This window comes from the organism of the source record quoted next, unplaced genomic scaffold (genome assembly GCF_019419815.1).
Source record: "Pyrus x bretschneideri cultivar Hongxiangsu unplaced genomic scaffold, Pyrus_bretschneideri_v1 Contig32, whole genome shotgun sequence".
In the NCBI taxonomy this organism is placed as follows: Eukaryota; Viridiplantae; Streptophyta; class Magnoliopsida; order Rosales; family Rosaceae; genus Pyrus; species Pyrus x bretschneideri.
In genome coordinates this window covers 3,343,138-3,367,871 of record NW_025999635.1, presented here as the reverse complement: position 1 = coordinate 3,367,871, position 24,734 = coordinate 3,343,138, and the positions used below count along the sequence as shown (strand labels likewise).

At 39.4% G+C, this 24,734-nt stretch overlaps 4 protein-coding genes across 6 annotated transcripts; 2 read left to right on the top strand and 2 right to left on the bottom strand.

Annotated features, from left to right (window-relative positions):
* Positions 1-481: 481 nt before the first annotated feature.
* Positions 482-2,254, bottom strand: LOC125480178. Its single transcript, XM_048590705.1, has 2 exons — positions 1,333-2,254; positions 482-1,232 (listed from the first exon to the last, which is right to left on the bottom strand). Exons 1-2 carry the CDS (start codon positions 2,181-2,183, stop codon positions 593-595), a joined length of 1,491 nt encoding a protein of 496 aa, XP_048446662.1. The 5' UTR covers positions 2,184-2,254; the 3' UTR covers positions 482-592.
* Positions 2,255-6,209: 3,955 nt separating this feature from the next.
* LOC125480219 (PRA1 family protein B1-like) lies at positions 6,210-8,293 on the top strand. Of its 2 annotated transcripts, none has more exons than XR_007260607.1 (2): positions 6,210-7,024; positions 7,074-7,177. XR_007260607.1 is itself a non-coding variant. In XM_048590806.1 (2 exons), the coding sequence occupies exon 1, from the start codon at positions 6,289-6,291 to the stop codon at positions 6,925-6,927; it is 639 nt and encodes a 212-aa protein (XP_048446763.1). In that variant the 5' UTR covers positions 6,210-6,288; the 3' UTR covers positions 6,928-6,970; positions 7,220-8,293. The 2 variants fall into 2 exon arrangements, 1 of the variants encoding a protein (XP_048446763.1); XM_048590806.1 differs by lacking the exon at positions 7,074-7,177 and adding an exon at positions 7,220-8,293 and having other exon boundaries at positions 6,210-6,970.
* A 4,081-nt stretch (positions 8,294-12,374) lies between these two features.
* On the top strand, positions 12,375-16,070 carry LOC125480128 (probable leucine-rich repeat receptor-like protein kinase IMK3). Of its 2 annotated transcripts, XM_048590451.1 has the most exons (3): positions 12,375-14,260; positions 14,361-14,626; positions 15,432-16,070. In XM_048590451.1, the coding sequence occupies exons 1-3, from the start codon at positions 12,409-12,411 to the stop codon at positions 15,750-15,752; spliced, it is 2,439 nt and encodes an 812-aa protein (XP_048446408.1). In that variant the 5' UTR covers positions 12,375-12,408; the 3' UTR covers positions 15,753-16,070. The 2 variants fall into 2 exon arrangements, with proteins under 2 accessions (XP_048446408.1, XP_048446407.1); XM_048590450.1 differs by lacking the exon at positions 15,432-16,070 and having other exon boundaries at positions 14,361-15,265.
* Positions 16,071-17,519: 1,449 nt separating this feature from the next.
* On the bottom strand, positions 17,520-21,159 carry LOC125480192 (sorting nexin 2A-like). Its single transcript, XM_048590762.1, has 5 exons — positions 20,185-21,159; positions 19,682-19,891; positions 19,319-19,579; positions 17,912-17,998; positions 17,520-17,786 (listed from the first exon to the last, which is right to left on the bottom strand). Exons 1-5 carry the CDS (start codon positions 21,157-21,159, stop codon positions 17,700-17,702), a joined length of 1,620 nt encoding a protein of 539 aa, XP_048446719.1. The 3' UTR covers positions 17,520-17,699.
* Positions 21,160-24,734: the final 3,575 nt, after the last annotated feature.

The window sequence follows — 24,734 nt, the reverse complement described above, 5'->3', positions numbered from 1 at the left end:
TGATCGAGGAAGTATTGAGTGCGGCGGGTTGCAGAATTGCACCTGTCAATTTACTAATTCAGACTTTTGTAATTTGATTAAACGGCTAAAAACAAAGGATTCCTTTAAAAGTTATAATAAGTTTGGCCGTTAAATCAAATTTTAAAGATGCGGATTTATTGATTGACAGAATTTGATAGAAGTGATCCAGAGAGAATCCCTTTCCTTTATTTAACACGGCCAGACAAGTTTGTTCGATTAGCCCAATATTTTTTAACCCCAATATAGCTTAGTTCTTCCACGAGACATTTCATTTTTTTGGATGTGGGAGAAGGGAGTGTTCAAACTTGAAACTAGAGAAATATACAACTAAGCGAGAGTTTTTATATGCGAATCAAGTAAATGACGAGTACACAACTAATTTAGTGCGCCACTCATTCAGTGTAAATATATCGTTGCATTAAAAAGTTAGATCAATTTAAAAAAAGAAACATAAAGGCGATAAGATCAAATCAATTCAAAGTACGTTATTGCCGTAAAAATGCAAATCAAATTACACTTGAAAATGAGTATCCTAGATTAAGCAATAGTAATTGTTGGCTCCAAAGGGAAATTAAGCAATTGTAAGGGTCAGGATTTCTCTAAATTCCAACCTTCTAGTTTCAGTATAAAATGTTTTATGTTTGTTAGGCCAATATGTTAACCAAATCCACCCTCTAACTTCCCAATCCATTGTTCTTCCCATGGCAGCTTTGTCCACCTTCCAAAGCACACCCTCTCCATACTCATCACCAGCAAAAACAACCCCTCCTTGCCTTGTGAAAGGCCTATAAGCACTAGAGTATCTATGTTTGAACCAAGCCTTAGGGTTGATCAATTGAAACTTTGATGGCTTAGAAGAGAAGACCTCTCTTCCATCCACACTATCATGAAGAAACCAGTTCAAATTTGCGCTATATCCGTACACTGATTCCTCAAACTTCCAGGGTTTTAAGCTCATTGTTATGGTCTCGCTAGCTGATACCTTCAGCGCCAAGTAAGGGTTTGGGGGTTCGAACGAGCCTTCTATGCCTTTTTCCTTGCCGATCTCTATTGCAGGGTTTTCAGAAGACTTGCCCACCGAGACGCTTAGCACGTTGGTTTGTGTAGTTGGAGTAACTTGTAATGAAATTCTTGAAGGGAAGTGCTTTTCAGCTACCCCGGCACCTTGTTCGTTCATTAGTCTCTCATTCACAAGACTGATCACATCACACCTGTAGTTTTTGGAGTCAGCGATCAATTTGGCAAAAATTTTGTTGATCTACATGGTATAAATAATCAGTTCATGTGATATAATACGAGTGCAAAAGATACCTTATATTATCAATGTTTAGCATCACATCAATCCACCTCTCTTGAACCATGACATTGTAATTGAATTGAAGCACACCCTCAAGCTGGTGGAAATTCAGAGAGAATTGGAGCCTTTCATCAACAGAGAGATTGCTGGATTTTGCAACGTCCATGGCTATGAGAGGACAATACAATTGGACTTTCCACAACCCAAATGCTGAAAAACCATAAGAGAAGAGTGGTGAAGGTGTTTTCATGAGGGCTCCTTGGGTGGCTTGGAGCTCAAGAATCCAATTAGTGATTGCAAGATTGATTGACCTCATCCATTCCTCCTCCAAATTGGATCCTAATAACTTCATTAGGGTCTTTGATGATTGTCTTGACCAACAATTAGCCAAGTAATTCTTGAGAGTATTGAGCCATCCTGACCGGAGACCCGCGGGGGCTTCATAGATGCAAACAAGAAAGACGAGCGTGACAAATGCGAGGTTAAAAACATCGCCAAAGTTGGCAATGGAGTCGAGTTTGAGAAATTTGATCAGGAAATTGTTCTTGCTCGAGCCGTAACGAAGGACATCTTCAATGAAATTGACTAAGAGGCTGGAAAGTGCTTCTTGGGTTATTAAGTTGGTGGATTTAGGGTTGAATTTGAACTGCTTTGAGGTCCAAAGGGAGATGGGGAGATTGAAGTCTGCAAGTATAGCAAAAGAGAAAGTAGGGTTTTGGAGATTTTTGGAAATAGAGAGTTTGAGAGATGGTTGTGATGAACTTGAAGAACATATGGATATGGACATGGAAGGTGTTGGCCATTGAGCGATCGATGGGAGGGTTTGAATCCAGGAAAATATGTCAGGAGAGCCACAAGAAGCCATTGAACTAAGCAGATTAGTTAAAACTAATTAGGTTTTAACTAATATCCTTCCTTCTCTTTTAATTAAGGACTTGAAACATGATGTCCATTTTTATAGACTTGTAAACACTTTCCTGCGTAAATGGAAGCAAACCGGAAAAAAGCAGATTCTGATGTGACGAAAAGTCAAAAGCAAAAGCATATAATTGGTTGGGTGTTGTTCGACTGGTGAAGAAACCTTTGGATGGAAAGTTGTGCAAGAAAAATGCAATTGATGTGTGTATCATGTTATGGATATATTCAATATGTCTAATCAAGCCTTTAATTGGTGCATGATTAACTTAGAAGAAAAAAGATTTGGTTAATTATCTCAGCAACGTTGGGTGAGCTGGATGACATTAAGCTTTAACGATATGATTGGATTGACGGGGAGATTACAAACATGACTTATAACCCATTTATAAGGATATGTTAAATAACTTATTTTATTATCGATTCATAATCCATCAGGTTCAGTCCTATCCATCTTACATTTTACAATAACAAACAAAAAATTGGATTTAAGTCAATTTTAATTGGTCACAATCTATCTCAACTAGCCATCGAACAAGGAATGCAAAGTTGAATCATTGTGGCTAATGGGTTTTGACTTGGATTACATATCTTGATTGTAATCCAACAGAATAAAAAATAATGCAAAGAGGAATCATTTCTTAATAAAGTAGTTAGCTGTCGTGTATGATAGAGATTACTTTTGGTTAATTACAATATTTGGTCAACAATCTATGAGCACATGAAGCTTATGCAAGTTTGTATACAGTAGTGAATTCAGTTGCATAAATTCTGTTTGTAGGACGTTTGTTTATAATAAAAAGGGTGTGGTGTATTAATATTGTATTGATAACGTCGGAACAACATGTAGCTAGGTATTTCCTTTGCTACAAACTACTGACGAAGTATCAATCATTCTTAAATAAAAATGACCTTGTTTCATATAGTTGAACTAGTTTCGAACTTCCGGTTGTACACGTACAATTAGATTTTAATCTATTGCATCATGTAATTAGTCACAAGATAAAAGATATAGAAACATCTTAATTTGCATACAACTGGTGATATGATATAAGTGAACGCATGGCTCACCTCTTTCTTCCTAAACTATGTATGGCAGGGTGTGATGAGTATATTTTATATTATATATTTTACCCTATTCTTAGTATATTTTGGTTAATAATTTGGAAGAATTTTGATACTTTAAATTGTATTTCTAATATAGGACTTTCGACCTCTTCTGGAGCAAAACGTGGTCAAATGGACGAATTTTGGAGTAATTCCAATTGAAGGACGTTCGTGAGTCACCTGGCTTGATCGTATCAAAATATCATATTTTTCTACCATGCGATGATTTTCTGACAATAAAATAAACGAGCAATATGTAGTGCTGGAATAATGACGTTTTGCGCTTGAATTGCGTTTTTGGAGTCCAAGATGACCTCGGATGGGTCCGTGGCCTTCTGGAGATGTGTTCAGAACGTCTTGATCCTTAAAACAAGCTATTATGGGTCGGATTTAGAGGAGATTTGAAGTGAAAACATGGTTGGACAAGTACTTGGCAGATTCTCCTAATTTAATTAAGGTTTTATTTCCTAAGATATTTTATTATTTTTAGTTTCCTAGTGGAATGAGGTGGCCTATGTTTTTTTAGGGTTTTGTAGGGGGCTCAGAAAACGTGAGGGGGCTTGGCCGTTCTTAATCTTAAAAACAAAGAAGGGTTTTCTGGGATGCAACTGGCGAGTTAGAGAGAATTGCTAGGGTTCTTGAATATTTTCTACTTTAAGGTATTTTCATTCTTTTTATTATGAATAATATTTTCTATGATTTCAATTCTGAATATGCATAACTAATTCATTTTGATAGGGTGAAGCCTTAAGCCTTAACATGAATATGTGATTTTTATTTAAGTGCTTATGATTGATTGCACGCATACTTTGAATTATTGATCACCGTGATTAAAACTATCTAATTGTCTTAATGCCTGATCACCATTAGGATCTTTAGAAAAGTAATTTGATGCAATTTTGGTCGGAAGGTTCCCTAAAATTGATGCTGGCTTCTTGTGATTAATAATTGTAATTTCACTTAAGATGAACACCACGTTTTAAGGGTTGTATGGTTTTTCAAAGGGTTTTCATAAAGCATAATGAGTCTCTCATGTTCAGATTTGATCCGAACGTCTGGACGGATTGCATGTTAGATATACGTTCTATGTTAGAGGTTCCAAGTAGAATATAAATTAGGAAAACCTAACTTTCAAAGTGGCATGTGTAGATCATAAGTAATTGGTAATAATACATAGGATTGCTAGGTGATGGTGGAACCCTAGTGCTTTCTTAATTTGATTTTTCCAAAACAGTTTTCTTCACCAGTTCATTTTTAATATTGCAGATTATTTTATTTTTATTAATTAAATTCGTTTTAATTTAAGTAGGTTATAAAACCAATCATCTCAATTTTTTGCTTTACAATAATTAATTGGAATTTAGTTTGTTTCAAATTATTTAATAATCCCTGTGGAGAACGACCTTGCGAGAACCATTTTATACTGTAACAACCTTGTCTTTCTTGCAAGTAATATATGAGTTTTTAATCCGTTTGCATATGTGGTAAAATCTCTATCAGGGTGATGCAGTGCAATCCAAGCAATGCATTCTCTTCATTTACAGAAAAAAATTGTGTGCGATATCATTAGACTATGATGTTGTAGTTTTAACTAACGTGTTATAATAAAAGTGAATGATGAGCTTATATGGTTACGTCATGTGATGATAATTTGGAATGTCTTCTCGAAGTACATAATTGCGATGTTTGACAAAGAATAGTTAGATCTGAGATGGATAAGATATATATATGAAACTTGCATGCATGTATATAACTAGCGCAAGCAAACTCTCTCCGTGTTTCCAAGAAAGATATGCAGCGTGCTGGTCCGGGGCAAGTAAACTCCCTCCGTGTTTCCCATGAAAGATATGCAGCGTGCTGCAGCATCCAGAATTACGTGCAGCCGCTTCCGAGTTTTGGAGAATATTTTAAAGCTTTTTATTTGACGTGAGTTGATCAAAGTTAGACCAAACCAAAACTTAAACCAATCCCTGAAGAAATGCGTCAAGTACTGTGTTTGGCCTAACTTATCCAATCCATGCAGCATATCCAGTTATACTCCTATTGTGTAGGAATGTGAATATATCCTCCTATAGTCGAGATATGCCTAACTGACTTCTCCAGCACTACTTACTATACGTATGATAAATACTTTTCAGTCTGATGGTAGCACGATAATATCGTCACATATCCAATCAGGTTATTGTACAATATACGATATCACCGTAGTGTGACTATCACATTGTTATATTCATCGCAATCCATTTAGATACAGCAAGTGGCATATCCAGGATTCGAACCTTGGGGTTTTAATGTTAAAGGTTCAAGTTTTTTAAATAGAAACTAAGCGCACTTATTATCGTCAACCAAACCATATTGCATATATGTCAATAGATATCAATATATACCAAAGCAATCTGATGAGCTTATTGAGAGAATTTGCAGAGTGCTACCGACGTAACCTATCAAGATATGTCTAGTATGGATTACATCAAATACTTGTTGAGCACAAAGGAGACTTGTACCAAATATTCAAGGATCTTCGGAAGACCTCCACTTTATTTCTAGAACTCTGGGTCATTATGGGACTACCTTGGTCCCAATGTACATCCGCCTTTTGACAAAGCATCATGATGTGAGGAAAGCAATATTACCAATACGTTCATGAATTTTAACATCACGTAACTGTGCGACAATTACATTAAAAGTTTTTCCATGCATTGATGTTATAATGACAATAAAAGTTTTCACATTGGGCTGGTTAGGTTTGAGCCCAAGATTGAAGTTGGGCCTTCTCTGACTAGCGACCACCTAAGATTAGATAGCGTACACCTTGAAATACTCGATCTTTACCCCATTCCCCATCACCGTAACTAAATTCGCTCCAATTAAACAGCTTTTGTTGACTCCTGTTCCCTCGTGAAATAGAAAACATCCCTCCAAGACACCCGCCATCCCACGCGCCAACAATGGCCGCCCCACCGACACTCCCGATCTCCAACTCCCAAACGACCGTCGGCGCCCAATCGCAGCCTCCCATTGCCACGCCGGCCTTCCGCGCGTTCATCTCGCGCTTATCCTCCTCCGTCCGCCACGGCTTCTCGCAGCGCCGCCCCTGGTACGAGCTCGTGGACCGGAGCGCCTTGGCCCGACCCGACTCCCTCACCGAGGCCTACTCCCGGATCCGCAAGAATTTCACCTACTTTCGCGTCAACTACGTTTCCCTACTCACCCTCGTACTCGCCCTCTCGCTGCTCACCCATCCTTTCTCTCTCGTCGTCCTGCTTTCCCTCCTCGGCGCGTGGGCTTTCCTCTACCTGTTTCGGGCGTCCGATCAGCCCCTGGTCATCCTCGGCCGCACTTTCTCCGACGCGGAAACATTAATCGGACTCGTCGTGCTGACCGTGGTCGTCGTCTTCATGTCCAGCGTCGGCTCGCTCCTGATCTCGGCTTTGTTGATCGGATTCGCCATTGTTTGCGCGCACGGGGCGTTCAGGGTTCCAGAGGACCTGTTCCTCGACGAGCAGGAGCCCGCCAACGCCGGATTTCTCTCTTTCCTCGGCGGCGCCACCTCGTCTGCCGCTGCCTCCGTAGCCGGACGTGTCTAAATGGATCTCGTCTCAAGCACGCGTCGGATTGATCGCTGTAAAGGTTGGTGAGGCCAAACCCTTTGTGTACTGATCTGTGCAATTGGTATTCTTGTAGGTATAAAGAAACTTAATTTGATTGGGGAATTTTGGAGCGGAAATTGTAGGGTTTTATGTAGATTTGCCTGAAGTTTTTATTTCTGTTTTATTTATTTAGTCAAATTTTGATGATGATGAATTTAGTTATTAATTCATTTCATTATTCTGATTATTTGGTGATTAGTGCTTAATCATGAGTAATTTGATTTTCCAGATTCACATGAATAATTTGTGTAGAACTGGATGAAGGTTTGCTTGTTGAAAACTTAGGAAAAGCCAGGGCAGTGTGCTTCCTCTCCATAGTTTAGATTAAGTTCATTAGAATTTCGATCGGATAAGAAAAACTTCAGCATCAATGTACTTGTTCATTGTTGGGTGTGTTATAGTACGACAATAGGTATTACTTAAAGAATTGTGGGATGAGAACAATATTTTATTGGATTCGGATATCCGCCATTGATGACGCAGTTGGAGGGTGTAATGGTGGTTTTGGTCATGGTGGTATTGAATTGTGGGATGATAACAATATTTGATTGGATTCGGAGATCTGCCATTGATGACACAGTTGGAGGGTGTAATGGTGGTTTTGGTCGCGGCGGTATTGAAGTGTGGGATGAGAACAATATTTGATTGGATTCGGGGATCTGCCATTGATGACACGGTTGGAGGGTGTAATGGTGGTTTTGGTCATGGCGGTATTGAATTGTGGGATGATAACAATATTTGATTGGATTCGAAGATCCGCCATTGATGCCACGGTTGGAGGGTGTAATGGTGGTTTCAATCATGGCGGTTTTCAAACATCTTGTGTTGATAGAATTTCATTTCATTATGATGATTAACTAAGCGCAAACTTGTTAAGTTTAGAGTTGATGAAGCCAAATTGACGGGAATACGATTATTTCTGAAACGATGCTCTCTCTGTGCCCATGTTTTGTTTCTGGTAGATAAGTTGAGCCGGCTAGTGTTGTTAAGCCAGGTGGGTTGCATCATTGATTCATTGTTAGGTTGGGGAAATACTTGTTAGCTGCACTTGACTATACTCGTTTATTTTGTTTTGATTTGAAGTAGTCATAAGACGGGATTTTCTTAAACGCGGGGTTTGAGTAGTTGATCAATCGACAGAATGCAGCCAGTTGACCGGCTGCTCTCATTCTGCAGCCATCCTGCAAGATTTGTCCTGCATTTTTGAGTTAATAACATCTATGCTGATTGCTTCGAATGAATATCTGTTATTTCCCCACGGTCCTCGATTTGAATAAATTTTCGGAACAATGACTTTGTTTTATGCATGTTTCTTGGTCTTAATGTTTGTTCTTATACCGGCACTAGTACTAGGGGTCTGGTATTTCTCATTATTTGTAAGTGAGAAGTTATAAGCTCGACACGTAATTATATTTGGTCGATTGTGTCGCCATATCCCCACCCGCAATATCATAGTATGAATAATGCTTCTTGTGATTCCTTTGCTTCGTTGATTGTGTTCAATTGGTTGGCTTGTTACCAGATGAATACAATGAATGGCTTAACAAGGTCAGTTTGTTATTATCGAATAACTACTACCTTTATATCTACCGGAAATTAGGTGGCACTAGACTATTGATGTTAACTACGGGCTTGGTTACAAGTGTTTTTAAAATGATTGAAATTAATTCTTAATAAAAATTCAAGTGAATCTTGGAAAATCATTTTAAGTGCTTGTGCTTCTTTCAAAAAGCACTAAAAATGCTTTTGGAACTTAAATCAATTTTACTAAAAACGTTTTCAGTCATTTTAAAACCACTTGCATACGTGTACTATGATTACATCATGCAATTGTATTTTTTTTTCAAAACAGAACAAAATTGAACGTACACTAATTTACCACATGGCAAACGATTAATATTCAGGATAAACATCTATTGAATGGGTGACATTACTTGAATTATGTATTTTTGAACCAAGACTCATAATGGGTTAGTCATAGTAATTTGGTTCGAATTCACCTATGGCGAGAGTTGAACGTAATACATGTTACTTGCAAGTAAAGCAAAATACCACTAGATCGTCATATTACGTAGCCATTGAAATTACGTATTGGTTGTAAGTGAGAATCTCGCGAATTGAAGTTTAGAAATTCTCTTTTATTGTGAATGGTGTCTTATAGATGATGTAATTAGCCACCCTGCCCAAACTTTTCTCCAGTTGTGCGTTTTGGGCCAACCCAAAAACAGAAATCAAAGTGGACTTCGTACTTCCTCATACTATCAAACCCCATAGAAAAATCAGTTGCTTAAATTAAAGGAAGCTTTAACAAAAAACTCACAGTACTGTTCACTTTAACGAAAAATCACATTTTTACATTAAAAAGTCAATCCTTATACTATTCATTTTACCCTTTATTTTGAGTCGAAGTACATTTTAATGAAAAACCATATCATTGTGAAATATGATGATTGCCTAGAGCTCGTTTAGAAATTCATTTAAAATAAGTGGAAGTACATTTTGAGTTTTAAAAGTACTTAAGTGTTTTTTCATGTTTTATTTGTATTTTTTTAAGGATTAATTCCAAAAATATTATGTTAAAATCACTGTCGATCATTTCAAAAGTACTTCCAAAACCGTTATAAGTTTTAAATAAAATAAAATAAAAGGAAAACTAATGAAAATGGCTTGAAAACTTTAAGTTTTAACGATAATGACAAAATAAATGTTAAAGTGAATAGTACAATGATTGACTTTTTAATGTAAAAATATAATTTTTCATTAAAATAAACAGTATTAGAAACTTTTCGTTAAAATTTCCTAAAATAAATGATTCATTTCTTCTTCATCAGCCGCAACAAAAAATAAAACGAGAAAAGGATGTACCTTCTTCTTCTATCTTTTCTTTCTGTCAAAAATTAAATAAAAATCTGGACCACCACATCATTCTAAAACTTCTCTATTTTGAGGGGACCATGACGTGGCCCGCTTCCATTGGCTAATGAGGTCGGGCCCAAGTCCTCAAATAGTCAAAACCTAACATTTTTGTTTTCCAACATGAATGATGAAACGAGAGGTTAAGCCGTAATGGACCACTTTCTCGAGCCCTCACCTATTTTTTCCTCCTCCTTAAAGAAATAAAAGAGATATTCTTATGTACGGCGGCTATGATTGTTACGATGACTTCCTATTTTTTCTCCTCCTCAAAGAAATAAAAGAGAAATTCTTATGTACAACGGTTATGATTGTTAAGACGACTTTCTTTACAATGTTTCTTAGCATTCGAGCCATTTGGTTTTCCATCATCCATTAATGGCCGCATAAACGGTTAGAATTTGTCAGCGAACGACAAGAATTGAACTCTCACACGGTGGATTCACAATCCATTGGGTAGAGGACCATCTAAGTCTGTGGTAATCATTAAAGAAGCACACAAGGAAGACCTCATAAACTTGGTTCTACCAAATTAGGAAGACCTAAGTGCAGAGAATATGTGACATAGCACGGGCGCCCTACACAAAATCTCTCTTAAAGAGAGTGCGATATACCGCCCAGGCGAAGCCAAAAAAAGTGCCCTCACTTCATATAAAAAAAAATTATTTATTTTTACACATGAGATATTGATAACATTATATTTACAAAAACACTTCAAACTCAGTAATTTAAACATGGAAAAACTAATTTATTTTCTTTCGAGAAAAGGAAACAAAAAAACTTCAGGCTTACAAGTAGATAGATTATGAGTTTTGTCTTCCATCTGAACTTTTAAAGTGTTTTTGTATAAATGGTGAGGTATTTTTTTCTTATTTACTAACCTCGTCAATATAAGACTAAAAAAAATAATGATATTTTCGAGTTTTTAAGGATATGTATACATAATGAATAGGCACCAAATTAAACCTTTTAATGACACGTCATATGATTTGCCAATTTGGTCTAAAAATTTAGTCTACGCATTACCCTTTGTTGGAGATTAGACTTGAAATAGAATGAATGTTTAAAAATAGCAACCCACATAGTTACTAGCTAGTAATTAAAAATAAATTAACAACCAAACAAAAATTCGTAAAAATTGAAAAAAATAAACATGCACATAGCATTTTGAACTTAGGACCTCTCATCCTAATTTTAAATACAAAAAGCATTGTTTCTAATCAAACTTCTGATCATTTAGCCAAATTTTATAAATTTATACTGTTACGAAAGGAAATTCGCAAAAATTGGAATTTAAATAAGCACACATGGTGTTTTGAACTCAAGACCTTCTCATTAATTTCAAACAACAAAATCACCAGTTCTAGTTAAATTTCTTTGTCATTAAACCAAATTTTATAAATTTATACTCTTATGAAAATGTATATAAATATGCCACACTAATAATTTTAGTGCCCCTAATTTTTTTGGGTATCGGAAGGTCGCCCTGACCGCATTGGGCCTGGGTCAGCCTTGTATATTGCGATGAGGTCAAATCATCATCAGCGCTATAAGTTGTACATAATTACGTATCCATTTTACTCTTCACATGTCACATAGTTGTATACAACTTACAATAGGAGAAATTTTGTCAACGTGTAAGGCACCAACCACCTCTAATGGTTATTTATTTATACAAACGATAGTGTAGAAGAGTAAATTCAAATCTAAGACCTTTAATGCAGAGTAACAATTTTCATTTTCGTTATTACTTGAGCTGTAAGTCTTTTCCACCACATCGGTTAATTTTACTAATAGAATCGATGATGAGGGCAAAACAGTCATTCCACAAAAATGACAGAAAAATTAAGAAGTTGCCGGATGCAGTAGTAGTTGCTGCAGGCTTTTGCACCTGACGATGTTTAAAACGGCGGGACCCGCCAGAGGGAAAGATAGCCGTTGGAGGGGGAGGAGGAGCCAGTGGAAGCAATAAAAAAACCCCAACTTCAACAAGTTCAGTTCAACCTTCCCACCTCCATCCACGAGATCATCGAGATGTTCAAATTATTATACAAACACACACACACACACACACACACACACACACACATATATATATATATATATATAATGCATGAAGAAAAGAAATATAAAAACCCTAGGCATTGGCCCATTGCCATTTATGAATTCAGCAATCGAAACTAGCCGTTAGGATTTTCTGTAGGAAGAAGAGCGTCCGCCACCCACATGACATTTTCTCTCTCCACCCAATACAACAGTAACAATCAAGATTCTCTCTCTCTCTCTCTCTCTCTCTCTCTCTCTCTCTAAACTCAGAGAATCCTCACGTGCCCAGTCCCAGTCGTCACTAAAACACCCACCTTCAGGCTTTCAATCCCACCAACTTCTTTTTCTCCTGTTCCATTCCCTCCTTCTCTCCCTCGCCCTCTCCCTCCAGCATTCTCACTTTCTCTCTCTAGAATCCAACACAAACAGTTCGCCGTTGTTGGTGGTCTGTTTCTGACCATGGACAGCAAAGATCAAATCTTTCACACATTTTCCGACAACCCATCTCAAAATTGGCACCAGATTTCCGACAAGAAGAAGGAAAAATGGAAGTTTCTTACTCTGCAATCCAAGTGCGCGCACTTCCTCCTCTTTCTCCACCTCCTCCTCTCCTTCCTCAACCCGGCCCGGCCCCAAATATGGGACGGCGTCATTGTCACGGCGGCGGACTACCAGTCCCTTCAAGCAATCAAGCACGAGCTCGACGACCCAAAGGGGTTCTTAAGGAGCTGGAACGACAGCGGATACGGAGCCTGCTCCGGCGGCTGGGCCGGAATCAAGTGCGCTCAGGGGCAGGTGATTGTGATCCAGCTTCCATGGAAGGGGTTAGGTGGCAGAATCTCCGAAAAAATGGGACAGCTGCAGGCTCTGAGGAAGCTCAGCCTCCATGACAACCAGATTGGAGGGTCAATCCCTCAATCTTTGGGGTACCTTCCAAGCCTTAGGGGAGTTCAATTATTTAACAATAAACTTTCTGGTTCAATCCCAATTTCTTTAGGGTTCAGTCCTCTGCTTCAAAATCTTGATCTCAGCAACAATTTGCTCGTTGATAACATCCCAGACAGCATTTTTAACTCCACCAAACTTTACAGCCTGAATCTGAGCTTCAATTCGCTTTCGGGTTCCATCCCGGGTAGTCTCTCCCGCTCACGTTCCCTCATATTCCTTTCTCTCGACCACAACAATCTTTCCGGCTTGATCCCGGAGTCTTTAGGCAGGTTGAGTGACCTTCAAGAGCTTGAACTTGGAAATAACCAGTTCGATGGAGCTATACCGAATGAAATAGGGCGGCTTTCGAGGGTTAGAATTTTAGATATTTCTAACAATGCCATCAATGGAAGCTTACCTTCTAGCTTCTCCAATCTCTCCTCTCTAACCGAGTTGAATCTAGAAGGAAACAACATCGAAAGCGAAATCCCGGAAGGTCTTGGAAGCTTGAAAAACCTCTCTGTTCTTAACCTGAGGAAGAACAAATTGCAGGGTCCGATTCCTGCAGCTCTTGGCAACATTTCGACGCTCACCCGCCTCGATTTGTCGCTGAATAATGTCAGTGGTGAAATTCCAGCTTCTCTTGCCGGTCTATCACATCTTGGTTTCCTCAATGTTTCTTACAACAACCTCTCTGGTGCTGTCCCCGCTCTTCTCTCTCAGAAGTTCAATTCGAGCTCTTTCGCCGGGAATGTTCAGCTGTGCGGGTACAGTGCTTCAACTCCATGCCCTTCCGAGGCACCATCACAGAGGGTCCCGCCTCCGGGCCCGGAGACTTCGAAGCACCGCCGCAGACTTAGTACCAAAGATAAAATTCTTATAGCAGCAGGGGTTCTTTTGTTAGTGTTGTTTTTACTCTGTTGCATTCTGCTCTGCTGTTTGATAAGAGGAAGAGCTGCATCGAAAGGCGAGGATGGCGCAGGCGCGGGGAGGGCTGGAGCTGCGAGGACTGAAAAGGGTGTTCCGGCAGTTGGGGGAGAAGCTGAATCCGGCGGAGAGGCTGGAGGAAAACTGGTGCATTTTGACGGCCCAATGGCTTTCGCAGCAGATGATCTTCTGTGCGCAACCGCGGAGATTATGGGGAAAAGCACTTTTGGGACTGTCTACAAGGCGACATTGGAGGACGGGAGTGAAGTTGCAGTGAAGAGATTGAGAGAGAAGATTACGAAAAGCCAGAGGGAATTCGAGACGGAAGTGAATGTGCTTGGGAAAATCAGGCACCCGAATCTTCTGGCTCTGAGGGCTTATTACTTGGGACCTAAGGGAGAAAAGCTTCTGGTTTTCGATTACATGCCGAAAGGGAGTCTTGCAGCATTCCTCCATGGTAAGCCTAATGCAAATGATTTTAAGTACTTTGTATTCAATTTCGGTTTATCGGGTTTTGATTTTTCTCAATTTGGTCGCTGTGTTTGATTTCGTTGCAGCTCGAGGGCCGGAAACTCCGATTGATTGGCCAACAAGAATGGGAATAGCAAAGGGCGTGGCAAGAGGTCTCTCCTACCTCCACGGCAATGAGAACATTATCCATGGAAACCTCACATCCAGCAATGTTCTACTTGATGAGCAGAACAGCGCCAAGATCTCGGACTACGGCCTCTCCCGCCTCATGACCGCCGCTGCCAATTCAAATGTGATTGCAACCGCCGGGGCACTAGGGTACCGAGCCCCGGAGCTCTCAAAGCTCAAGAAGGCCAACACGAAAACTGATGTTTACAGCCTTGGGGTGATCATATTGGAGCTCCTTACAGGGAAATCTCCTGGTGAGCCGTTGAACGGTTTGGATTTGCCGCAGTGGGTTGCCTCCATTGTAAAAAAGGAGTGGACTAATGAAGTTTTCGACTTGGAATTGATGAGGGACGCTTCTATGATCGGCGACGAGCTGCTAAACACACTGAAACTAGCTCTGCATTGCGTTGATCCTTCGCCGTCTGCAAGGCCGGAAGTTCAACGGGTTCTGCAGCAGCTAGAGGAGATTAGACCCGAAACAGCCACCAGTTCCCGCGATGACTGAGCTGGAGCCCCATCAGCAAGTGATGAGTGAAAAATGGTTTCCAGCAAAAGGGGTTCGGTAGGCATATTAGGAAGAGGCTATGGCTAGTCTAAGATTCTTTCATTCTTGAATATTAATTTTGCTTTTGTTACACTTCATCAGTGTTCGTAGATACAATTTTTCTAAATAAGCGATTCCAACCCAACAAGGTTCTCCCACTTTGCAAGGGCGATTCCAACCCTATATCATACGCAGCCTTATTCTTGCTTTGCAAAGAGGTTTCCACGACTCAAATCTGTAACATTTTGGTCACAAATGATTTATTTGCATTAACTTAAAGAGTTTTGTGATTGTGTTGGTCGTTCTAATTCCAAGGCATATTTAATTATACAATAACTTCAAAGTCTTATCGTGCTAAGGGAGATCGGTCGTAGAATCTTAAATCGTCATTGCACTCGATTTTGCACCAAGTCTTTTGTTAATTCCAAGTACAAAGCTCAAGAAGGCCAACACGAAAACTGATGTTTACAGCCTTGGGGTGATCATATTGGAGCTCCTTACAGGGAAATCTCCTGGTGAGCCGTTGAACGGTTTGGATTTGCCGCAGTGGGTTGCCTCCATTGTAAAAAAGGAGTGGACTAATGAAGTTTTCGACTTGGAATTGATGAGGGACGCTTCTATGATCGGCGACGAGCTGCTAAACACACTGAAACTAGCTCTGCATTGCGTTGATCCTTCGCCGTCTGCAAGGCCGGAAGTTCAACGGGTTCTGCAGCAGCTAGAGGAGATTAGACCCGAAACAGCCACCAGTTCCCGCGATGACTGAGCTGGAGCCCCATCAGCAAGTGATGAGTGAAAAATGGTTTCCAGCAAAAGGGGTTCGGTAGGCATATTAGGAAGAGGCTATGGCTAGTCTAAGATTCTTTCATTCTTGAATATTAATTTTGCTTTTGTTACACTTCATCAGTGTTCGTAGATACAATTTTTCTAAATAAGCGATTCCAACCCAACAAGGTTCTCCCACTTTGCAAGGGCGATTCCAACCCTATATCATACGCAGCCTTATTCTTGCTTTGCAAAGAGGTTTCCACGACTCAAATCTGTAACATTTTGGTCACAAATGATTTATTTGCATTAACTTAAAGAGTTTTGTGATTGTGTTGGTCGTTCTAATTCCAAGGCATATTTAATTATACAATAACTTCAAAGTCTTATCGTGCTAAGGGAGATCGGTCGTAGAATCTTAAATCGTCATTGCACTCGATTTTGCACCAAGTCTTTTGTTAATTCCAAGTACAAAGCTCAAGAAGGCCAACACGAAAACTGATGTTTACAGCCTTGGGGTGATCATATTGGAGCTCCTTACAGGGAAATCTCCTGGTGAGCCGTTGAACGGTTTGGATTTGCCGCAGTGGGTTGCCTCCATTGTAAAAAAGGAGTGGACTAATGAAGTTTTCGACTTGGAATTGATGAGGGACGCTTCTATGATCGGCGACGAGCTGCTAAACACACTGAAACTAGCTCTGCATTGCGTTGATCCTTCGCCGTCTGCAAGGCCGGAAGTTCAACGGGTTCTGCAGCAGCTAGAGGAGATTAGACCCGAAACAGCCACCAGTTCCCGCGATGACTGAGCTGGAGCCCCATCAGCAAGTGATGAGTGAAAAATGGTTTCCAGCAAAAGGGGTTCGGTAGGCATATTAGGAAGAGGCTATGGCTAGTCTAAGATTCTTTCATTCTTGAATATTAATTTTGCTTTTGTTACACTTCATCAGTGTTCGTAGATACAATTTTCTAAATAAGCGATTCCAACCCAACAAGGTTCTCCCACTTTGCAAGGGCGATTCCAACCCTATATCATACGCAGCCTTATTCTTGCTTTGCAAAGAGGTTTCCACGACTCAAATCTGTAACATTTTGGTCACAAATGATTTATTTGCATAACTTAAGAGTTTTGTGATTGTGTGGTCGTTCTAATTCCAAGGCATATTTAATTATACAATAACTTCAAAGTCTTATCGTGCTAAGGGAGATCGGTCGTAGAATCTTAAATCGTCATTGCACTCGATTTTGCACCAAGTCTTTTGTTAATTCCAAGTACACCATATTCTTCCTCTACCTTTTTCACTCTTAACCTCTAAGGCATACTTAATTAAAAATTAAAATACAAGGTTTAAATAGTCCTCCGTGCAACCGCATATGAAGTCTAGTTTATCAACGACTTATTGACAATCATCGAAAATTGCACATCCCACCTTAAAAAACGACATAGCTTGCCAAAAAGCCAACTTAGAGTGAGAACAAAGGCATACATACGTTTTGCTAAAGTTTCACATCGAATTGATCGAATTAATTCTAGTCTAATGATTGATGATGTCTTAATCATATTAACTTATTTAACCTCAATTTGTTCTTATTAATCCACTAAGACGCAGTGTTCGATACTTAATGCAAGAAAACAGACCCCTCTCTCACAAAATTAGTATCCATCTCATCACCGATATGTTATAATTCTCCAGTCGCGTGATGAGAGAGATACTAATAGCGCGATCTACCGGGAGTAGATATTAGAATCTCTAGTCAACTATAGGTCTGCTTGGATCAAACATAAAAACTATGCATTGAAGGTTAAAATAGTCTTCTGAGGCCTATTTTTGGTTGGTTAGGATGAAAGTTTGTTGGGGTATATCGCAAATGGGATGTAACTAGTGTACATGCACGAAATGCAGAGACACAGAATGAAAAGCTAAACACGAAAATTTTACGGCCAACAATGTCAGCTGGCATCATTCTCATTCGCATACCCGCTTGTTTCTTCCGCAAGCTTCTCCCAAGCATTCGCCATCTTTTCCGCGTATCCAGCCTGTTAGATGTGAAGAACGTACCATAACTATTATTCAAGGACTTACAAAATGAAGTTGAGATGCCGTTTGAAGCGAAAACTTTACAAGAGCACGAACAATGAATGAGGTTTAGAGCAGGAGATACCTGGTTAAGAACAAATCCTCTCAGCATGCCCATGAAGTCCTCGTGCCTCTCTCTGTCAAGCCTTTCGAGCTCACTCCTGTTATTTTCCTGCATGTAGATTCACCAACAATCATGCTTCGAGATTGTACACAAACACATTGTGTATAAAATGAGATCTTTCTTCTTCCAATCAAATTAGAACTCTTTAGTTTGGCATTGTGACTAATCAAAATGGGAACTGAAACAAACATTTGCTTAGCAAGGAATTCTAGTAGTTATAATCGAATGACAAGATAAAGAATATTCAGCGGCATGAGCTGAATGCATTAGATAACACATGAAGGGCAACGAAATGACCACAACGTGTTTCCAATCCTATCCCTAAATCTAGGGCATGAATTTTGAGATCCCTTGGCATTTGCCCGCCTCCACTAAATGTCATGAGAAAATGGAAAGACTAGAGGAAGAGGAAAGAACTACGGTTTTGAAGTTAGTTTAGAGAATGGGTAGATAATCTGACCAGTTAGTCCAGCTGCACAAGCTTAACGTGGACCAAAAGCCAGCATGAATGAATGTTAAATAAAAATTGGTTGCCAGAAACAGAAGCCACACAAATATTTTCATGTTAGTTCAGTAAGAATGAAGAACCGTCAGGTGCGCATGCACAAAAGCAATTTATACATGATGGTGTATCTTACCACATTTCACCATCTAAAATTTGAATAACATGCTACTGAAGTACGGCAAGTAGCACATGCTTTAACGGCGGAGGACCAAAAGAAGAATAACAGCTCCATCTGATAACTCTCTTATCTTGTTGATTAGTTTTGTTGCTTCCTTTCTCAATTAGTACTTGGGCCTATGAGAACTAACGTAATATTCTTTTATCATGCAATCAAGAATGTTCTAGAGAGTATTTCTTCTATCTTTTCCTTGTTGCTTCAAGGGTCCTGTGGTGGATTCGAAGATTCTCTTTGGGTGTAGAAGTAACCTACCCTACCCACTTTTGGTTCTGCGTCAGTTGGTATTGACTAGATTTCTCTCAATTTGAAACACCAATGCAAAACATATCACGGTGAAATCTCAGAATAACAGCTCCCTAGGGTGTACTTCTCAATTTCGGAGGCGAAGCCCCTGGAGTGATTCCAGACCCTCTCTTGTTATTTCTATTTGTTGCTTTTATTTGTTTTTCTTCCGCTAAGCCGCTTATTGTCTTAATCAAGCTATATACTACATCATATGTACTTAAAAACGTAAGATTTCTAAAAATAACTAATACTAGCACAATGCATAACTGTTTGCAGATTTTAGGTCATAAAAAGGAAGAGGGGAAATCTATATAGGGTGCTAGTAACTATCATCAAAATGAATCTAGAACTCGTAGATGCAAACTGAATTGCGTAATTTCTAGATGCCTTAAGAGCTTACCTTGATGCGTTCATACTCTCTGACTGCACAAGATTTAGCATCCTCACTAATCTTTAAAGTTTCTTTAAGCTCCTCTATTTTCCGCATCCTGGACCTGTCTCCACCAAATATTTTGGATGCTGCAGCTTCAAGCTTCTCAATCCTGGACTGCAACGAAACTAATTCCGACGAAAGAGTCTGAACCGTCAGTAAAGCACTTGATCTGTCTGAAATTGCACTATTGACTGCCAGCATTACTCCAAGATATTCATGGAGTTTGTCCTGCGATAAATATGTAACATTAGGCTAAGATAACAAGAGAATCAAATATGACTCCTTTTCCGCAAATTTAATGTCTAGACATATATAGCTTATGTACGTTACCAAATGTTTGACCGTTTGCGCATTTAACTCCCGGTACAATCGGCTAGCTTTAACAGAAGCAGTAGCCACATTTTTCATGTCATTGGCTCGTACTGTTTGAGGTTCGAACATGGCTCCCTCCGTCTCAAGCTTGGTCAGCTTCACAAATGCCAACCCCAATTCCCCCAGAGTCTCTCCCATGTCCTGCTGAGCTTTTACTAGTGATTCAGCCTGCAAAAAGCGAAAATCTCGTTCATTCTCCTCTACCGTATTCTAAATTGCCAAATTTAGAACAGACAATGCTCATCAACAGAAATGGTAAGCTCTTAACTTCATAATCCCGTAACTAATCCTACTGGAGTCGAAATATTTCATACATTTTGATCGAAATGATCACGCTAGTTCAGTTGGCACTTGCAACTATCTAAATCTTCAAGTGCATCACAATAATTAACTACCATTTGAACTTGAACATACTAATTATGTTGAATTACCAGAAAGAACCCATAAATTAGCAACAATACCTGCTGAGACAAATTGCTAAGCTGCTGCTCAAACTCGGCCACCTTCTCCTTCCTCTCCAAAAATTCTTTATCATCCTCAACCGCCATCGGCTTCACTCCGCCCCAATCGTTCACCACCGCCTGCTTCAGCTCCCTGAAGATCCTCAGCAAGTCCCTGCCGCCCTTGGCCGGCTGCGCAGCCTCATTCACATCTGTCACGACAGCCACCTCCCCCGTCAGCTGCCTTGGTAGCCTCACTGCTCCATCGAGCACCCGCGACGCCATGTCGATGCTTCTTGTTAGCGGTAGCTTCCCCTTCACCACCAAAAACAGCCTCAGCTCCTCGCTCTTCTTGATCGTCGGATGCACCGCGAGCTTGTTCAGGTACTTCGCCAGTGCCGCCCTCCGCAGCTCCACGAACTGCTCGATTTGCATCACCTGGCTCTCCACCACGCTCTTATCGGGTCGGATCGGGATGAAGAACCCACGGAACGATTCGGATAGCCGGTCCGACAGCGTCACCACGTCCTTGAACCGCCTCCGTAGGGTGAATTCGGATCCGGGCCCGCCGTACTCGGGCATGTTGGTCCGGGTGGTGATCAGGTACGTGTAGTACGAGGTCCCGCCGGGAACGAGCGAATTGTTGAGCTCGAGCTCCTTCTGAGGCTCCGAGACCCATATCTTGAGAAATTCGGATCTTGTCGGAGGCTCCGATTGATAAGTTGAGGGCCTAGGGCTTTCGTGGCCGTTGGATGAGGAGGAATCGAACGAGGTGAAGATGGCGTCGGCGTAAGACGGGGGTTCAAGGATGGAATTGAAGCCTTGCGAGGATGTGGCCGTTGTTCCGGTGGCGGAGTGGCGGTCCACGGAGGTGGACGCGGAGGGCGAGGATTGGCCGTTGGATGAGGGTGGCTCGTCAAGGACGAGAGATTCCATGTCATCTTGGGATGCATGTAGGTCGGCCTCCTGGTCGCCGTGGTTTTCCTGCCTCATCATTTTCCCCCTTATTTTTTGCCGGGAAATTAAAAATTAATGATAAATAAATGAATAAATGGAGGGAGGTGGTGGTGGTGGCGGTGGAAGAGCTGTTGCTGCGTGTGAAACCGGGGATGACACGGCAAAGGTAGTGAGTTTTTAGTGAGTAGCGAGTTGAGTGACTCGGGTGGCCCAATGGGCAACCTCTTTTGCGTACGTGGCGGTTATGACGCTGCTTCCGCCACATAGGCTGCCACGTGTTAACGACAATGCATGAGAAGTTGGGCTTTTATTGGGCTTCTGTTGAGAGGCCCAAGTAGGCTTGATTGAGCTTTGATTGGGCTTTGTCGACAGCCAATTATATCGTATAAGGTGGTTGGGCGTCAACGTAAAAAGTCCGGAATGAAACAGAATGTGGGCCGGAACGGAAGCTTTTGTAGGGTTGGGCCTGCAAGATTTGACTTCACAAGGACTCAATCTGAGTTTTATGTTTGGGTTAATTCAAATTAACAATATACTAAAGTTTGAAAGTAGGCCACGCACTTCTAATTGTACCGAGACATTTCGAAATAATTTAGAGCATGAGTGAGAGTTATCACCTATCATTGTTGTTGAGTCTATTTGGTTAAGTTGGAGGCAACATTAACGCATGATTGAACTTGGTAGTGGACCACTTACAAATTCTATTCAACAGATAAATGATCGGTTGAGAGGCCATACAATTATGATTCGCTTGACAAAGCCCTAAGTGGACACCATATTTCAGTGTGTCCGATTTTTTGTTGTTTTATCTTGGAGAAAAAGAAAATAAGAACTCTCTCTCTCTCTCTCTCTCTCTCTCTCTCTCTCTCTACTGGAAAAGATGTTTGATTTACATAATTGCTAGTAAGGTTGAATATTTAACACATATGTTTCTTTGAAATTGTGTGTGTGTTTATTTTGTTTCAAATCTTTTCAAATTTTGAATGATGTTTATCGTATTTAAATTCTGTATTATCTTTTATTACGTTACGTATCTTTGTTTTTCATATGTTTTTCAAAAACACATAAGTGGTTATAAGGAAGCACGTAGTTTCCATCCAAATTGCAGATTAACTTGAAGAGATATATGATTGAATCACAAAAGGATTGAGGATTAGTCTTTGATGGATTTTATTGCATAGTATGAACTATGAAACATTATTGAGGACCTGTGATGACCATATACATATTAGTCACAATATTATATTAGTTTAGATTAAATGCTTGAAATGTTTAATAACTTAATAAAGCAAAACGATATAATGAGGGCATGTTTGGTGTCGTATTTAAAAAAAAATTCATAGTTTCTCAAAACATTTCTTAAGAACATGTTTTAAGAACACTTTTGTTTGAGATCCAAAAACTTGTTTGCTATGAGACTGAATTTTTTTTTAAATTTTAATAATTAAAAAGGAAATAAAATATCTACAACAACCCAATTGGCAGGTCAGAGCAGAGGGGAGATTAGAGAGAACAAGAGAGAGGAGAGATATGGTAGAGAGAAAAATAGGGAGTGAGAAAAGAAGAGAGAGAAAAAGTAGTGGATTTTGGATTTTTTTTTTGAACAAACGATGTTATTTACATTAAAGAGAGGGAAAGTGTGGGTTTAACCTCACAATGGACTAGCAATAATGTGGTTCAAATTCGCGTTTGACCAGAATCGAACCTAATACCTCTCACTTACATGTGAAGAGAAATACCACTAGACCGTAATACTAAGTGGCAGTGAATTTTGGAGTTTAAAACGTTTAAAAATTCACTTTATGTGTTTTATAGAAGTAGGCTAATTTTCAAGTTTGTTTAGAATTCAGTTTTTGAAAAATAATCCTTTCAAACAAGTATTCAAGTTGTAAAACTTAAAAATTGGTTTTGAGTCTAAAACGTTGGATTCAAGTAGAATACAAAATAGGCTCTAATTTCTCTAATGGTTATTAAGTTGTTAAATATTTTAAATATTTGAATCTAAACTAATATAATATTTTAGTTAATATGAATTTAGTTCTCACACGAGGGCTTAGGAGAGCAGCATTATAGGATATAAGAATTAATACATTTCACAAAAAAAGAAAGGAAGTATCCCACACGTCATTTAGGGTGTGAAAAGCTTGCAAAAGTCCCCTTTTGGGGTCAAGAAAGCACTAACGACATAATTAGAATTGTAATTAACTTCACACCCACCGGCAACTACCAATGAAAACGATCGAAAACCCAAGAAAATGAGAAATTTTTCATTATGACCGGAACACTGTACATTATATATTTTTATATAAGTGGTAGAAAATTTTATTTTTTAAGTTATTAATTTTTGAACACATATGGTACACCATTTGTATAGTAACACGTGATATACCATCTTGTGCACCGATCACATTGAAAAATAAAAATAATTTATTAAATTAAAAAAAAAATCGACCCATTTGAAAAAAGCAAGACAAAAGTACTAGATGGACAAAGTTTGACAAGGAAACTTGTGGTTTCTTAGCATAACGAATTCTATTATTGTACTTGTGGCGGGTTGTCAAAGGAAGAACTTGTGGTTTCTTAGCATAACGAATTCTATTATTGTGGTTGTCAAAGGAAGATTCTGAAATTAAAAGTCAATATATAACAAACTCTACCAACTACATGTTAATTGCTGTCATGTAATCTTGTTTACCTATCTAATCCAATTATCTAACACCTCCCCTCCCTCTCGATCTTCTTCCTTTCTTTCACTTTCTGATCGAGTTTCTGGTGTGTGGACATCAGATGACATGCTTCCATTCAAAGTGACGACTAACTAAATTCCTGTCTGCGAGTAATTAGGTAATTAGTTGGTCGATTTGGCTTTGTCAATCGTTATCACTTGCAAGCTTGCATGTACTCATTTTTTTAATAGAAAATATCGGCAATACGAGGAGAATTTTATTGATAACGAAAAAAAGGGTTACATCTAGTTAGGAGGAATATAAACTTTACTTCTCATAAAACAAAGAAAAAAATATATATACATGAAAAAAGAGAGGAGGGGGTGTAGAATTATCAAAGAGATGGGCCGAGGATCCACTTTCAACAACACCGATATTGTCCCCAACTTGGTAATTATTACATGCACAATCCATCAGGTGTACAGTTTTACCACAAAAGACCTCGGTATTAGTTAGAGGGGACTAGGGTATTTAAACTCTTCTTTTCTAATAGATACGATTGATGTGTGACATTTCAACAGGAGGATATGAAGCCTAATCTCTCTAAAGTCAAACTTAAAAGGTCTAAACCTACAAAACAAGTCGAACAACACCACAAGGTTAGGAAAAAAAAACAAGAAAGTGAGACAAATCTTTATGCCAAGATGTACATTAATTTTAGAAGTGGAAGATATACCTATATTTATAAGGGAGTGGCGGGGCATTTGTTAACGTTTTAAAAGCGTTCGTCACATGATCTAATGCGTAACTTCGTCACATGAATTGGTACATGTGACATGATATTATGGTAGATTTGGATCCCATTTGGATCCAAATTGTGGGAATTTTAGAAATCCTCACATCTTAGTCATTTATCGTGCGTCATGCATCGTACAGTCAGAAACCATT

Bases quoted from the DNA above. Each gene is read 5' to 3' on its own strand.
- LOC125480178 (XM_048590705.1), bottom strand. From the start codon at position 2,183: ATGGCTTCTTGTGGCTCTCCTGACATATTTTCCTGGATTCAAACCCTC. The intron at 1,233-1,332 runs GTATCTTTTGCA...CAAAAACTACAG, and splicing joins CTAAACATTGATAATATAAG to GTGTGATGTGATCAGTCTTG.
- LOC125480219 (XM_048590806.1), top strand. From the start codon at position 6,289: ATGGCCGCCCCACCGACACTCCCGATCTCCAACTCCCAAACGACCGTC.
- LOC125480128 (XM_048590451.1), top strand. From the start codon at position 12,409: ATGGACAGCAAAGATCAAATCTTTCACACATTTTCCGACAACCCATCT. The intron at 14,261-14,360 runs GTAAGCCTAATG...ATTTCGTTGCAG, and splicing joins TCTTGCAGCATTCCTCCATG to CTCGAGGGCCGGAAACTCCG. The intron at 14,627-15,431 runs GCCAACACGAAA...AAGCTCAAGAAG, and splicing joins AGCTCTCAAAGCTCAAGAAG to GCCAACACGAAAACTGATGT.
- LOC125480192 (XM_048590762.1), bottom strand. From the start codon at position 21,159: ATGATGAGGCAGGAAAACCACGGCGACCAGGAGGCCGACCTACATGCA. The intron at 19,580-19,681 runs GTAACGTACATA...TATTTATCGCAG, and splicing joins CGCAAACGGTCAAACATTTG to GACAAACTCCATGAATATCT. The intron at 17,999-19,318 runs GTAAGCTCTTAA...ATCTACATGCAG, and splicing joins GAGAGTATGAACGCATCAAG to GAAAATAACAGGAGTGAGCT.